This window comes from Castanea sativa, chromosome 11, assembly GCF_040712315.1.
Source record: "Castanea sativa cultivar Marrone di Chiusa Pesio chromosome 11, ASM4071231v1".
Classification (NCBI taxonomy): domain Eukaryota; kingdom Viridiplantae; phylum Streptophyta; class Magnoliopsida; order Fagales; family Fagaceae; genus Castanea; species Castanea sativa.
In genome coordinates this window covers 6,239,953-6,253,946 of record NC_134023.1, presented here as the reverse complement: position 1 = coordinate 6,253,946, position 13,994 = coordinate 6,239,953, and the positions used below count along the sequence as shown (strand labels likewise).

Below are 13,994 nucleotides of genomic sequence, written 5' to 3'. Positions count from 1 at the left end.
TTTCACCTACTACCCAAAAGAGCCAAACACAAACACAGATTGAGACAAACTTTTTAAATTAGAGAAAATACAAGCCCATACATAATACAAACACTTCACATGCTTGGCATCATTCACTAAGTTTAGTATTACAGCTACCAACTAACACTACTGCTACACCACTCACTTAAAGACACTACTGAAATTATCTCTACCAATCACAAGGAAGCCACTAAACACCTGTCACATTACCTTGAACATGGTCTTCAAGAGTCTGTTTGCTGCTGCTGGGATTGTTGCTGCTGTTGAGTTTGCGTCTGTGGCCATGGCATGAAAGCCATAGGTGGTCGAGGCTGTTGTGCAACATACATTGCGGCTTGGTCGACTGGCTTTCCCATGATCATCCCCGTATGTCCAACAGGATGCTGTGGTGGGACATAGTAATATGGAATATCAGCAGGGGATCCTACCACTGGAATAGTAGCCTTGGTGACCCCAAGTCCCTCCTCTTTCAGTTCATCTCTCGGAATAATATCAACCAAGAAATCAAAGACGTCAGTCCTCGAAATGGCAGCTGCAATATCATTCTTTTGTAGTGTCCTCCTTTTGTTCTCTTCTGTATGGATCCAAGAGCGCAAAGTCAGTTCCAAGATAAACATTTCACATGCCTTTGCAAATATGACTGGAGCCTCTGCTGAAATCATTCGGACGTCCTCATCAGCTTTCATTATTTTCTTAATGCGAGCAAGTGGGAGGCTGTGATTCTTGAAGTCATTTGTTTGCTCAATTTCTTGCATTTGGTTAGCCCAGAACATCTGAAGTTGCTGTTGCTGCTGCTGCTGCTGTTGGTGGTGGAAATGCTGGGCTTGCTGGTAGGCAAGCTGGTGTGAAGAATTGGAGAAAGTGTTGGGGGGCTGGGTTGGGGAATGGACGGCTACAGCAGGAGTTCCAGAAGCCACCATGGCAGCAGTTTGATAGTTAGGAGCAGCATAAGCCATTTGGTTGGCACCTGTGGAAACTCCCACCACAGGCTGCTGTTGTTGCTGCTGCTGTTTTTGTGTCTGTTCTGATTGATCCATGGCAAATTACTTAGTATGTTTCACCTCTTGTAATTACCTCCTAATCAGAATGCTGAAAGAAACCACACAAGAAAAGCTCAGATACATGTCATTGAGAACTAATTATACAATGGAGTTCAGTGAGAAGAGAAAATTACATTGCATGGGCACAAATAGAGCATTTAAGATTCTGCTTCAATGAGAAAAATTTTAATTCTGATTCAGAAGTCAAAAGTTCAAATTTCACAAGAATGAAGGAGGGAGAGGACCTGTGGACTCAGATTTAATCTTACAGGAAAATCTAATGACCAACAATACAGCAATTTTCATAATTCAAATTCCAGCATCCTTCTGCCTTTGTGAAGGAACTATGGTTACAAATCTGATGAGATTATTCTACATCAGATTAAAGATAGAACTGTAGTTGTCTGATGACTGTTTTTCTTTGGTAAGTTATGAACCCAGTGGGTCTTGAACCCACAACCGCAGATTTACCTTACTATTACATGTAGAAGAGGTAACATTTGAGCTAGAGCTCATTGGTGTGGTTATTGGATGGAAGATAACCATTTCTATAAGTTAACCATCATAGCATCCACACAAGGAAAGCTCAGATAATCATCTCCTAATTATCTTAAGAGGACAGTAGTTTGAAACACAAACCCTTCATTAATTTCCTAGCATCTGGTATGAGTGTTTGATTACATGTATATCCTCATGGGATTTCATGTCATGCAACCCACAGACAAAAAGCAACCTTACCAATATGCCCAATATGCCTGTTTTCTTCTATTTTCAAAGAAAAATTGGACTGAAGCAGGACCCTTTGGCTAAGGTATGTTCTCTGAGTGTCACCAAACATGACAACTATGCCATGATCTAGATCAAAAGCTAAGACAATTAATTTTCATCATCTATATTGAAGCCTCTAAGAAAGTCAGAGTGACAATGGGTCCCCCCCCCCTCCCCTGTGGCTGGGGGGGGGGGTGGGGGGCTAGTTCTAGCTTGACGATGGAACCCATCATGTGATTTTGATTTTTTCTCCCTTATTATACAAAGGAGCATTAATTGCCACCCTATTTCGGTCAAAAATGAATTCTAAAAATCCCTAGGAAAGCAAAAATCAAACCAATTGCCATAGAGAGGCAACCTTTCAGGCATAGAAGTTGTTCATTCAGAATTTTTCAGCTACATAATAAATACTTACCCCAAAATAAAATAAGTTTGCCAAGGAGTGGTGGTGACATACTTGATACATAATACTTAACCCAAAATAAAAACAAATCTTTTCTACTTAATTAAAGCATCGAATGACATACTTTATACCTAAATAAACTTAATTCTCTCTATGAATTCTCACAATGGAGGAGAAACTTTTGGATAACAAGACAGAGCCCATGCCCTATCTCCACTTACTACCATATGTCACCTCTTTCATGACTCATACAAATGGGCAACCCCATCTTAATTCCCACCTACATCACAATCTTCCAAACTTCAAAAGCACCAAAATAATGGAGATTTTTTGAGTCAGTTCAAATACTGAATGGGCAACCCCTATCTCCACTTACTACCATATGTCACCTCTTTCATGACTCATACAAATGGGCAACCCCATCTTAATTCCCACCTACATCACAATCTTCCAAACTTCAAAAGCACCAAAATAATGGAGATTTTTTGAGTCAGTTCAAATACTGAATGGGACACTAGACCCTGGTCTACCCATTCATCAAGCACAATTTCTGTTCCTAGTAAGCAAGTTCAAATATCAAATATATTCTTCATATCCATATATCCATGACTATCCAGGTAATGTCAATTTATATCAACTTAATAAATCATATTTATTGTTTCTTTTTTTTCTGAAAACGTAGGGAACCTCTTTAAAGAATAGCCCATTGGACTCACCTCAATTGCAGTGTGCATTTAAGGATTTGTGCTAAATGCATGTAGGGGAAAGCATACAAAGTGCCTCGGTTTCATTTCTTGTAGAAGAGCTGGATTAATATACTACAATTTGGGTCCACTGGCAAAATTTTAAGCTGATGAAATTAAAACAAGAAGGCAAATTGAAGACATTTTCTCCACTACAGAAGTTAAATAGTTAAACTATGATACTTTCAGAGCATATTCAGTACCATTATAGGGGTAACCCCTTGAAAATTAAACGTACTTCTAAAATATCAAAGAAATTATTGGAAATATGACATTTTCATTTCTTTCAAACAGTAGAAAGTAATAAGTTAAAAAAAAAAAAAAAACATTTCTCTCTATTTTCCTGGCAGAAAAAGTTTTAACTCTTGCTAGTTGCTACACATTCGCAAACAAGTCTTTTCAGAGCAAAACATCTGAAATGGAAAACATCTCCTAAGAGCAAAACCAAACATGTACCATAGGCATTTAGAAAAAAAAAAGTTCATGATTTATTTCCTCAAAGAAAGTGAAAATACATTCTTCTTTTTTTTTTTTTTTTCAATTTCACGAAAATTATTTCTAGTTCCAACAAAATGAAAGTTTCCCTACAAGGGTTGCCTATTTTCACAACCAGGGTTTTCTCCTTTCCAAGTCTAGCTATGGTCACTGAGCATAGATAGAGTGGAAAGGAATGGCTCACCTAAATCTCAACCTTCACAGCTCTGTCATTCTTAGTTTATCTTAATCATCAGCATGAGATCTAACTAAACCCCAAGACTACACACAACACAATGTGCCCCACTGATCCAAACAGAGTATAGGCTCCACCAGAATTAGAGAATTCAACGCTTACTTACACATGCATGTGCATAATCACAAACATATACAGATATACTATAACCAGGGTTCAGTGAAAAATACAAAGTAGATTTACAAAACCAAAAAAAAAGAAAGAAGAGCTTTATAGAATCAAATCCCAACATCATCAAGGGGCCTCCAGGGAAAAATCCAAACGTAAAATCGATATCAATTCTGAAAACCCAATATGCAAAACTCAATTTAGTTTATATTAGTACATGCTTTCATGATTTTAATTAGTAAAGGTAAAATAGAACTAAAACTAAATAGCACCAAAAGATGTACAGAATCAAACAAAATTATAACCACAACATAAAACAGTAACAACTGAATGATTTCTTGTCATGAATTTATAAACCCTAAAGCTCTGTTTGGTTACTCAGAAAACACGGGAAAAAAAAAACACACACACAGAGAAACTACCAAATCTTAAAAAATATCACCATTTCTCTTCCTATCACTTTAAAACAAAACCTACCCACATAATATAAACACACACAGTTCAAAATTTTCAACTTTTTGACACTCACACACTCTTTTTTCCCTTTACTTTTTTTCTCAGCAACCAAACAGAGGCCTAAACAGAACCTAACAAACCAAACCCAGAAAACAAAAAAACAAAACAAAAACACAAAACTTAGTTACCCATCAAACTCCAGCTGATGCTTCTCACCCCAGATCTTTGTGTCAAACCCAGAGAGAGAAAGAGAGAGAGAGAGAGAGAGAGATAGTTGTAGAGAGAGAAAAAAATGAGAGCTCAAAAGGGAGGGACACAGAGAGTTTGAAATATGGTACTACTACTTTAGTCTACTTCGGAGAGGGAGAGAGAGAGAGAGAGAAAGAGAGAGTTCTCGGGGCATCGGGACCTCGACACGTGTCAAACACTGCGAGTTTTGACGATTGGAAAGGTTGTGTTGGTAGCTTCCACGTGGCGTTATATCATTGGATGATGTGTATAAAAGTAAGAAAAAAAAGGAAGAAGAGAGGGTTCACCGTAAAACAGACTGTGACATATGTGGAAATAGACAGCTCATGTCATGTGGGTGGGTTGGGAGGGTATTTTCGGAAGAGTAATTTTTACGTACTCCAAAGGCTCGAAATATAGAGAATGATGTTTTTTTCTTTCACATTTATGGTATGGTTCACTCATTAAATTTATTGTAAGCTCACCATAAATATGAGAATAAAGAGCACTATTTCTATATAATCGGAAGGACCTAAGAATTTTCTTTTTCAAAATAGGAATGGTTTAGTGCATAAAAACACTTGGACCCAAGCTAATATCTTTAAATCCTGAACAATGAATCTTGGCTAACACCTATTTCTCAAAAATAAAAAATAAAAAATCTTGGCTAACACCAAATAATACAAATATTACTACATAGTCTTTATAAATTAATGTGACTATTATTTTTTTTAAGGTTTGATTACAAAAAATTAATTCAAACATCAATTTATTATGTTGTTGACAAAGTTCATGGATACAACAAAATCTCGTAATATTTTTTAACATTCTTATTTATTTCATTTGAATTGTGTTAGGTTTGGTAGAATTTTATTTTATTTTATTTTGACCCATAATGGTTTGACACTTAGCTCATTTTTTAATGACATTAATCACATTTTTGTCATATCAACTTTTATTTATTTTTTTTAAATTGTAGATTAACTTTTTCAGTTTGCTTATATAATTTTTGCTTTTTATAATTAAACAAAAACACCCATTAATTTTTTATGTAGAAAAAAATTGAATCTCATATTTTTTTTATTCAATTATCAAAAAATTTATTAATTAAGCTAACTGAAATACTGGAAAAAAAAAATTATGAAAGCTTCCCTTTTTTTCTTTTTTTTTTTTTTTTTTTGATAATCAAGTGTGCTTGCTTTTGTTAGTAGTGTCACGTTGTGAACTCTAACCGATGGATCCCACCATTCCAATGCAGTCTCCATGTGACCAGCCTGTGCAATCATGAGGATTTGGGACAGTTGTTGGACTTCTACCCCTGCGTCGACCCTCTTTCTCCAGCTCAACATACATATATATTTTTTAATTTAAAAAAAAAAAAACCCTTTTACTCCTAAAATTTAGAATCATTATCATTTTGACCTTTTATATTTGAGATTCTTTTTTCTATTGATCATTTTGTTCATGTTTATTTCTAATATGGTTCTTAAAAGAGGGGGAAAAAATACATGGTCGTTTTGTTTGCACTTACTGTCGAAGCAATAATAAATGATGGACGGAATGACTTTTTTTTGAAAATGAAATCAAATTTGGTGTAAAAACAAAAATCTCAATAGGAGGGGACCAAAATAAAAATAAACCCAAACTTTAAGGGTCAAATGTGTAATTTAGTACTTTTTTTTTTTCGACCAAGTGTAATTTAGTACATTATATATATAATTTTTTTTTTAATATATCATATCACATTTTGTCATGCATGTAATGAAATATGGAACTTATGTTATGGGACTAGTGTGGCATATACTCTAGTAGCAAGCACAATCATGAAAAAAAAAAAAAAAAACCCATAGAAGTTTGGCAATATAAAACAACCGGTAAACAAATCCTAAAAGTGTGTCACAATTTCCTTCAGCAATTAGCACATTTTTATAATGAAATTGGAAATGAATTAAAATAAAACAAAGTCTAGGTATGAATTATATATGGTGAAAGAGGTCATTTCCGACTAGTCCCCCACAAAAGTTTGATATACAAAGTCTAGGTATGAATTATCTATTGATGGTAAATTATAATGCATGGAGGCAAAAGTGATGGAACTTAGTACTAATAATTTGGTAACAATGATTGTGGCAAGGAAAAAAATAGATTTTTTATCCGATTTATTTTTTATTTTTTATAAGGATTGTTTATCAGAATTAGTTCTTCATTTGGTTTATTTTTGGGTTCTTTATAAGTTTATAATATATACCAAAGGGATAGAATGCTATTGCTGCCAAAAAAAAAAAAACTATCCATAAACTACCTCTCGATTCGTCTTATCAATATCATAGCGGATTATTATAATTGTAGTTAAGGTTTCAAATTCAATAGTAAAGATCTTATTTTTCAAAAACTTGTAGGAAACATGTGTGTGAATAAAATATATTCTATGGAATTAAAATAGTAACTGATGAAGTACTAGTTACGTTTGCACTATACCAATCCTAATTGACCTAGAACATATTTGCTGTAATTAAATTTAAAACATGTCCTAGCAACATATTATTATTCGATCAGCTCTAATACTATTTATTATAACCTAATTAAGGGTTAGTCACATCTTTGTCACACCTAAAATGACTAATCAAACTATAATTAAGAATTTTCCTAATTTTTTATATAACCAAAATTGATCTAAATATACTATGCACTTAACGCAAGCACATATAATTCAATTTAATATCCGATCTACTTGGGGTTATCACATTTTCTATATATACCCTTATTGTATAATTTGTTAATGAGTTTGGTTAATGGGGAACCTTTAGTTTATTTGTCAATGAACCATTTTATGAAAATTTTGATATCACTTTTATTGGAAATAGAAAAAGGCTATCAAAAAATCTTTTTTTTTTTTTTTTTCTTTTCTCATAAAAACTTTCTAAAATAGTTCATTAACAAATACCCTCAAGGCATCCATTAAATTTTCCTTTTGCTAAATGTGTTGTTTGCTTTTACTTAAGTGTCAATTTTATAAGAAATGGCTTGCCGAATGAACTCTGAAGATTGACTTAGTGCTGCATTTGGGGAATTGGTTTGGGTCTAATACTCTTGTGCATTGAACCTGTTGAGATATGAATATGTGTCAAACATTTGTCATATGTCTATATTTCAATGGATCCCATGCACAAGAGCATTGGATCCAATCTTTTTCTAGCATTTATCTGAAGTTAAGAATCCCAATACGATGACAACAATTACTTTTTTAAAGAATATCTATGAATTTTATATGCATAGGTTCCCTTTAAAATTTGATAAAAGATTCATATGCTAAATTTGTTATCTAATCATTGAGATAACTTTAGTTATTCATTCTTCGAGTTGACATCATAATCTGCATTGCATCGTTTAGTATTTTATTTCATTTTCTAATTGATAATTTTTTGAGCTTATTCAAAACCAAAGCTTTTGACTACCTCACCTTATTTTTAGTGTAAAGGGGGGAATGTGAGTTGCCGAAAGCTGATAAATCAAGTTTTACTGGTAGCCTAGCAATACATTAAACCTGATGTGGGATCCTTTTATTTTGTCTAGCCACGTTTCATGATAGGATATGCTAGCTTTTGAACCCAGTTTTAAGGGGGAGAGTCAAGCTTAAAACAATTTATGGCATACTTTTTTTTTTTCTCTTTTTTTTTTCCCTTTTTTTTTTCTTTATAGAATTTCAACCTATGGCCAAAACACCAATAAGTTTTTGATCTAGATGAAGTTGAACTCCAAATCTCTTATTCAACCATTAGAAATTTTATCAATTGAGCTAACTGGAGGGAAATGATTTCCTACTCGGCCAAAAGGAGGGAAGATTAGGAAATGAGAGAATATGAACATTAGCTGATGGAAAGGTTTTTAGAGGGATAACAGAATGGTATATTATGGATCTACTATAGGTATGATGAGTGTCTCGATGATTTTTGGTGTAGGTTTCTCCCCTATTGGAGATTAGCTTGAATAGGTTGGAAATGTTGGGTTATGTGAAGATTGATTTGTGTTCGATTTGGATTATGACCCGATCTGATATGGATTATGGTTTTTAAATGGAAAATTTCCTCAGATTTAAAATTAAGGTTCCTTGTATTGAAAAAAAAATAAAAATTATACTACCACATCTTGCAAAATTTTCTTAAAAATAGTGAAATTATTGCAATTCTGTGGATATAGACAATTTGCCGAACTACATAATTTCTTATGACGTGTGTGATTGTTTTCTTTCTTGCAATTTTTTTCTATTATTTTCGCATTCCACTGATCTAAATTCCCAACAGAAAATTCCTAAGATTCCAATATTGAGAAGTCAATATCTGGTTTTTGCATAGGGTAAAGGGTGTGCACCATCTTCTAGGGTTGGCTTAACCATGTCTCTTTCACATGTTTGGAAACAAAGTTTGGCAAAGTGATTTTGTTTTAGCAATAGGGAAGGGGTTAGGCTTGCCAGTAATTGGTTGGCCTTCCTCATTAGAGAACTAGCACCGGGTTTTGTATCCCAATCATATTTTAACACAAAACCTTTTTTTCACTTTAATATAATATTCAACAATACACTTTACATCAATTGTTTTATTTTCATGTGCTATTCTTTTTATTTTATATTCAAAACCCATCAACAATAACACCAAATCTAGCAAATCCAAACCAATCTCCACCGGCAAAAGATAAGAGATATTGAGTTTGATGTGAGAGAGGAGAGACGATAGATACTGCGTTTGAGAGACAAAAGAAAGAGAGATAGCAGAGAGAGTGAAAATTAATTTTTTGTTTTAGCATCTGTGGTCGTACGCTTCTACAATAAAAAATACTATTTTTTTTTTACATTTAAAACATATGATATAGTGATGTTAGCACTAACATTGATGTTCTAAATGCTATTTTTAGAATTCAGTACTCCAAACACCAATAAGAGCATTCACAGTTGGGCTTGGATATGCAATATGTAAGCACATTTTAGCATTAAAGCATTAAAAGTGAGTACCATCAAGTCTTGTAAAACTGCAAAATTGTAAAAAAAGCTTGGCATTGTGCTACAGTGCCATTGTAAATGTATGATGGCATTGTAGCACTATTGTATATATTTTTCAATCAAATTTATGCTCTCTCCCCTCTCTCTTCTATCCGTCTGTTTCATTCTCAAAAAATCTTGACTCTCTCTTTCCTCATCTATCCACAAGCCTCTCTCTCACATCTCTCTCACGGTGGTGGTTTTTCATGGTGTGGGTCGTGGGTCCGCCATGGATTTGGTGGTGGCATGGTCGAGTGGTGGCCTGGTGTGGCGTGGGCGTTGATCAGCGTGGAGGATCACGATGGGTCTCTCACGGGGATCGGCGTGGCATGGAGGATCGTGACCAGTGGTTAATCATGACTAGTGACCTTTAGGCGATGCGATGCTCACGGACCAAGTGGAGGTTGATCTCGCCGTGGCTGTGGTGGTGAGTACTATATGTTGTGTTTGGTGGTGTTAAATCTTGTGGTGGTGGTGGGTCTTGCATTGGTGGGTATTTGTTTTGTTTATGGGTGAAGATCGAGTGGGTTTCTGGTGGATTAGTGGTGGAGATCGTGGTAGATCGGTGGTGGGTTTATTTGGAGGCGTGGTTTAGGTGGTGGTTTTTGTTTGGCGTGGGGTTGTGGTGTGGAGATTTGTTGTCCGGTGTGGTGGAAATTAGTGTGGAGTTGTGGTGGCTGTGGAGTTGTGATTGGCTCCGATGGTGGCTCCATTAATGGGTTTTTTTTTGGGGGGTTCACTGGTATACGTGGGGTATTTTGGTTTGGTTTGATGGTTTGTTTTTTTTAGCGAAAATACACTTTTGGTCCTTACATTTTGGGCCAATTCTCATTTTGGTCCCTAAATTGATTTCGTTCCTATTGTCGTCCCTATTTTTTTAAAAATTGTTTCTATTTTAGTCCATACCGTCATCCAAGTAACGGAATCCTATTACATGGCAGATGGAGTGATCTGGTTGCTGACATGACACTGATGTGGTATTAAAATATTATTAAAAAAAATTATTTGACATTTACGTCAGCATGATAAAAAAAATTTCAATTTAAACTGAAAAAATTCAAAAACAAAAACAAAAACAAAAACAAAAAAAACTTTACAGTTTTAAAGATTGAGAAAATTTTTTAGAGTAATTATTTCAAATTTTCTTGAACTTTTTTAGAAACAAACACTAAATTAACACTATTCACGCTCTATGTTGGCGTTTTTGTGTTTGTGTTTGTGTTTGTATCTATTTCATTTTCTTCTTTCTTTTAAGAAAACCAAAAAAAAAAAAAAGTAAAATAAATTAAAAAATATCCCAAACAACATCAGCCAGAGATGCGTATTTATAGTGCTAAAAAACCCAAATTAGTTTGTGTGTTTGTGTGACATTTGTCTCTCTTATTCTCTATCTCTCTCGATCTGAGACGTCTTGCTCTCAGATTGGGTTGGTTGAAAAAAATCCCAAACTACGGCTAAGGAAAAAAAAAGAGGGAAGAAGATCGGCCCAGAAGAATTAGATGAGGAGATCGGCCTGAGAAAAAAGAAGAAGAAGAGGCAGAGGATGGTGGTAGTGGGTTTGGTTTGTGTTTGTTTTTTTTTTTTTGTGTTTGTGTTTGTGTTTGTATCGTTCTTTTGTTACTTTCTTTGTCAATCTTCGACTTCTTTTCTCTCTATAAACCCGAATCCCTCTTCCTCTCTCTTTTTGATCAACAATGGTGATAGTGGGTTTGGTTTGGTGACTTTGTGGGCGTGAGTTTGTTGACTGATTGGTGGGCGTGGGTTAGTTGATGATTATTCTGGGTTCATGGGTTTGATTTTTCTGGTTTCGGGTTGTTGATGATTTTTTTGGGTTCATAGGTTTGATTTTTTGGGTTGTTGATGATTTTTCTGGGTTCATGGGTTTGATTATTTGCTAAGAAAATCAATAAAAAGAAAATGAAGAAAATGAAAACCAATTCATGGGTTTAATTTTCTAAGCAAGTTTTCATCTTCTTTTTCGTAGAACATGAAGAACAGTTCTGGGTTCACCTGCACTGTTCTGGGTTTGCATTTGTTTTGGGTTTGCTCTTGATTCTGGGTTTTATTTCTTGTTTTTCTGGATTTGATGGAGATTTGATTTGGTTGCTGTATTTGGATGTGGGTTTGCCAGAGATTGGATTTGTTGTTGGGTTTATTTCTTGAATTTGGGAAGAACATGGAGAACAGGTGTAACGAAAGTAAAAATAATAATAATATTAGATTTAAGGCCAAAAAATAATAATAATAATAATATGAAAGAAAAAAAAAATTAAAATGCTGATGTGGCTTTGAAGAATGCAAAATAATATATTTTTTAATAATATTTTAATGTCACGTCAGCGCCATGTTAGCAACCAGATCACTCTGTCTGCCACGTAATAGGGTTCCGTTACTTGGATGACTACAGGGACTAAAATAGAAATGAGTTTTTTAAAAATAGGGACAAATATAGGAACGAAATCAATTTAGACACCAAAATGAGAATTGACCCAAAATGTAGGGATCAAAAGTGCATTTTCGCCTTTTTTTTTTAAACATGGTTTTGCTTTTGGTTTGATGGTTTTGTGGTGGTGCGAGGATACATAAGGTTGGCAGTGTGTTCACTGTGTTGTTATGGCTATTTGGTGGTTGTTTGATGGTGAGAGAGAAATAATAAAAAAAGAATATTTAAATAAAGTAGTAAAAAATATAAAATTAAGAATATTAGGAGTGTTGTAAAATAGTATGATATAAATAATAAAGTAAATTTTGAAATGGTAAAATAGAATACTTTGAAGATTCGGTTGGGATTGCTTTTAGTTAGGAAAGCAAGGCCTCTTGTCTTGAAAGAAACAAGGTCGTTGGGCATTAAATGCTTTTTTTTTGGGTAACAAGGTGAGAGTAAATTCAGTTACAAATCATTGAAAAAAGCATGCACCAAGGATAATGTCACCTACCATCATTGACTTAAGTGCCCCCAAGCTAACATATATAGGGGCGAAAATGGAGATGACACATAAGTAAGAGAAAGGCAGTAATGGAGAGAGAGAGAGAGAGAGAGGACTCTGTTGCCATGTTCACATCAAACTCTTAATATTCTGCTTAATTAGGGTTGGTCCCAAGATTTCAAGCTAGGGGCCGAATAAAAAAAAAAAAAAAAATTTCAAATAAGCATCTCTATAGTATTAACAAACTATGAACCAAAATAAATATGCAATTTTTTTAATACATTAAGATGCATTTGTTTCAATTAGGTACTTAATTTTAAATCCTTAAAATATTAAATATATTAATCTTACCCCTAAAATTTTGCAAGTGGGAAGAACCTGTAGGCTAATTCTGGAAACAAGTCACGTATTGAAATGTCAACATGATCAATGATTCAATATTAGTTTACTTGAAAAATGTATCATATTTTTCTTAATCTTTTCATGTAATGCAGGAATTACTTACTAGTTTATTTATGAACGTTGAATATTATAACAATACCATAAATTTTGTGATTTAATCTTGTGTGTTTACTAAAGAAAGAAGAAAGAAGAAAAATACTAAAAACTAAAAAAAGAAAGAAAGATGATGAATAAATCAGACCGACACTCTATAGGCAACTCTCCAACTACTCTGTTAAAGTTCTTGTGGCTATTCTTCTATATGACCATCGTTTTCATCATGATGTGGTGTTTTGTACAGAGTATAGTTCTGATTTGTGGGCCTGTTTCTCCTAGTTTATAGTCGGCATGACACTTTGGAGTGGAGCTTTGGGCTTTAAAGTCGACTAAACTGACAGCTACACAGGCCTATGACAACTTCGTAGGCTTGCAAAGTAAAAAGAAACATTCTTGTCTCAGTTGAGTTTGAAACACATTCATCTCAGAATAAAATTAATATTTCTTACCTATTTGATAATTTGATATATAAGAATACTAAAAAAACAAGCATCATTGAATTTCCTGGGTAATGGTGTTGTTTTACTGTATTGCGTATGTATTGCTACAATTGATAGTACATTGTACATTCCCTGGTGTGATATAGTATAGTATTAAAATCCTATAATATAAAAATTATTAGGATAAATCTATTATGGAGTGTCTAAATCTTAACAATTCAATGTTAAATTAATGGATCAATTTTTGGGATGTTATCATCATATTAAATGGAAACTAAAATAAAATTAGTAATTTTTGTTTCAATGTTGATAATATGACAAAATCTAAGCCATTCACCTAACCATAAATGGTTAGAATTTTAAGTACTCGTAGTGTTATCCTAAAATTCTAAAGGATGAAATTATTGACTTTGCTCCTCTCAGAAAAAAAGAAAAAGAAAAAATACATTCATCTATTGTGGCTTTTAATAACTGACAGACTAAGTGAACCCTTTAAATATGGAAGAATAATTTTCAAATTATTTTGTATCTATTGATTCTACTCTAAGATTTCTTCTACTTCCTAAGTCAAACTAATACATTTTATATCAAATTCCATTG

At 33.8% G+C, this 13,994-nt stretch overlaps 1 protein-coding gene across 1 annotated transcript; it reads right to left on the bottom strand.

Annotated features, from left to right (window-relative positions):
• Window positions 1-39: 39 nt before the first annotated feature.
• Window positions 40-4,621, bottom strand: LOC142617391 (nuclear transcription factor Y subunit C-2). Its single transcript, XM_075790217.1, has 2 exons — window positions 4,458-4,621; window positions 40-1,110 (listed from the first exon to the last, which is right to left on the bottom strand). The coding sequence occupies exon 2, from the start codon at window positions 1,056-1,058 to the stop codon at window positions 246-248; it is 813 nt and encodes a 270-aa protein (XP_075646332.1). The 5' UTR covers window positions 1,059-1,110; window positions 4,458-4,621; the 3' UTR covers window positions 40-245.
• Between the last annotated feature and the right edge of the window lie 9,373 nt (window positions 4,622-13,994).

Coding starts and splice junctions, on each gene's coding strand:
- LOC142617391 (XM_075790217.1), bottom strand. CDS start 1,058: ATGGATCAATCAGAACAGACACAAAAACAGCAGCAGCAACAACAGCAG.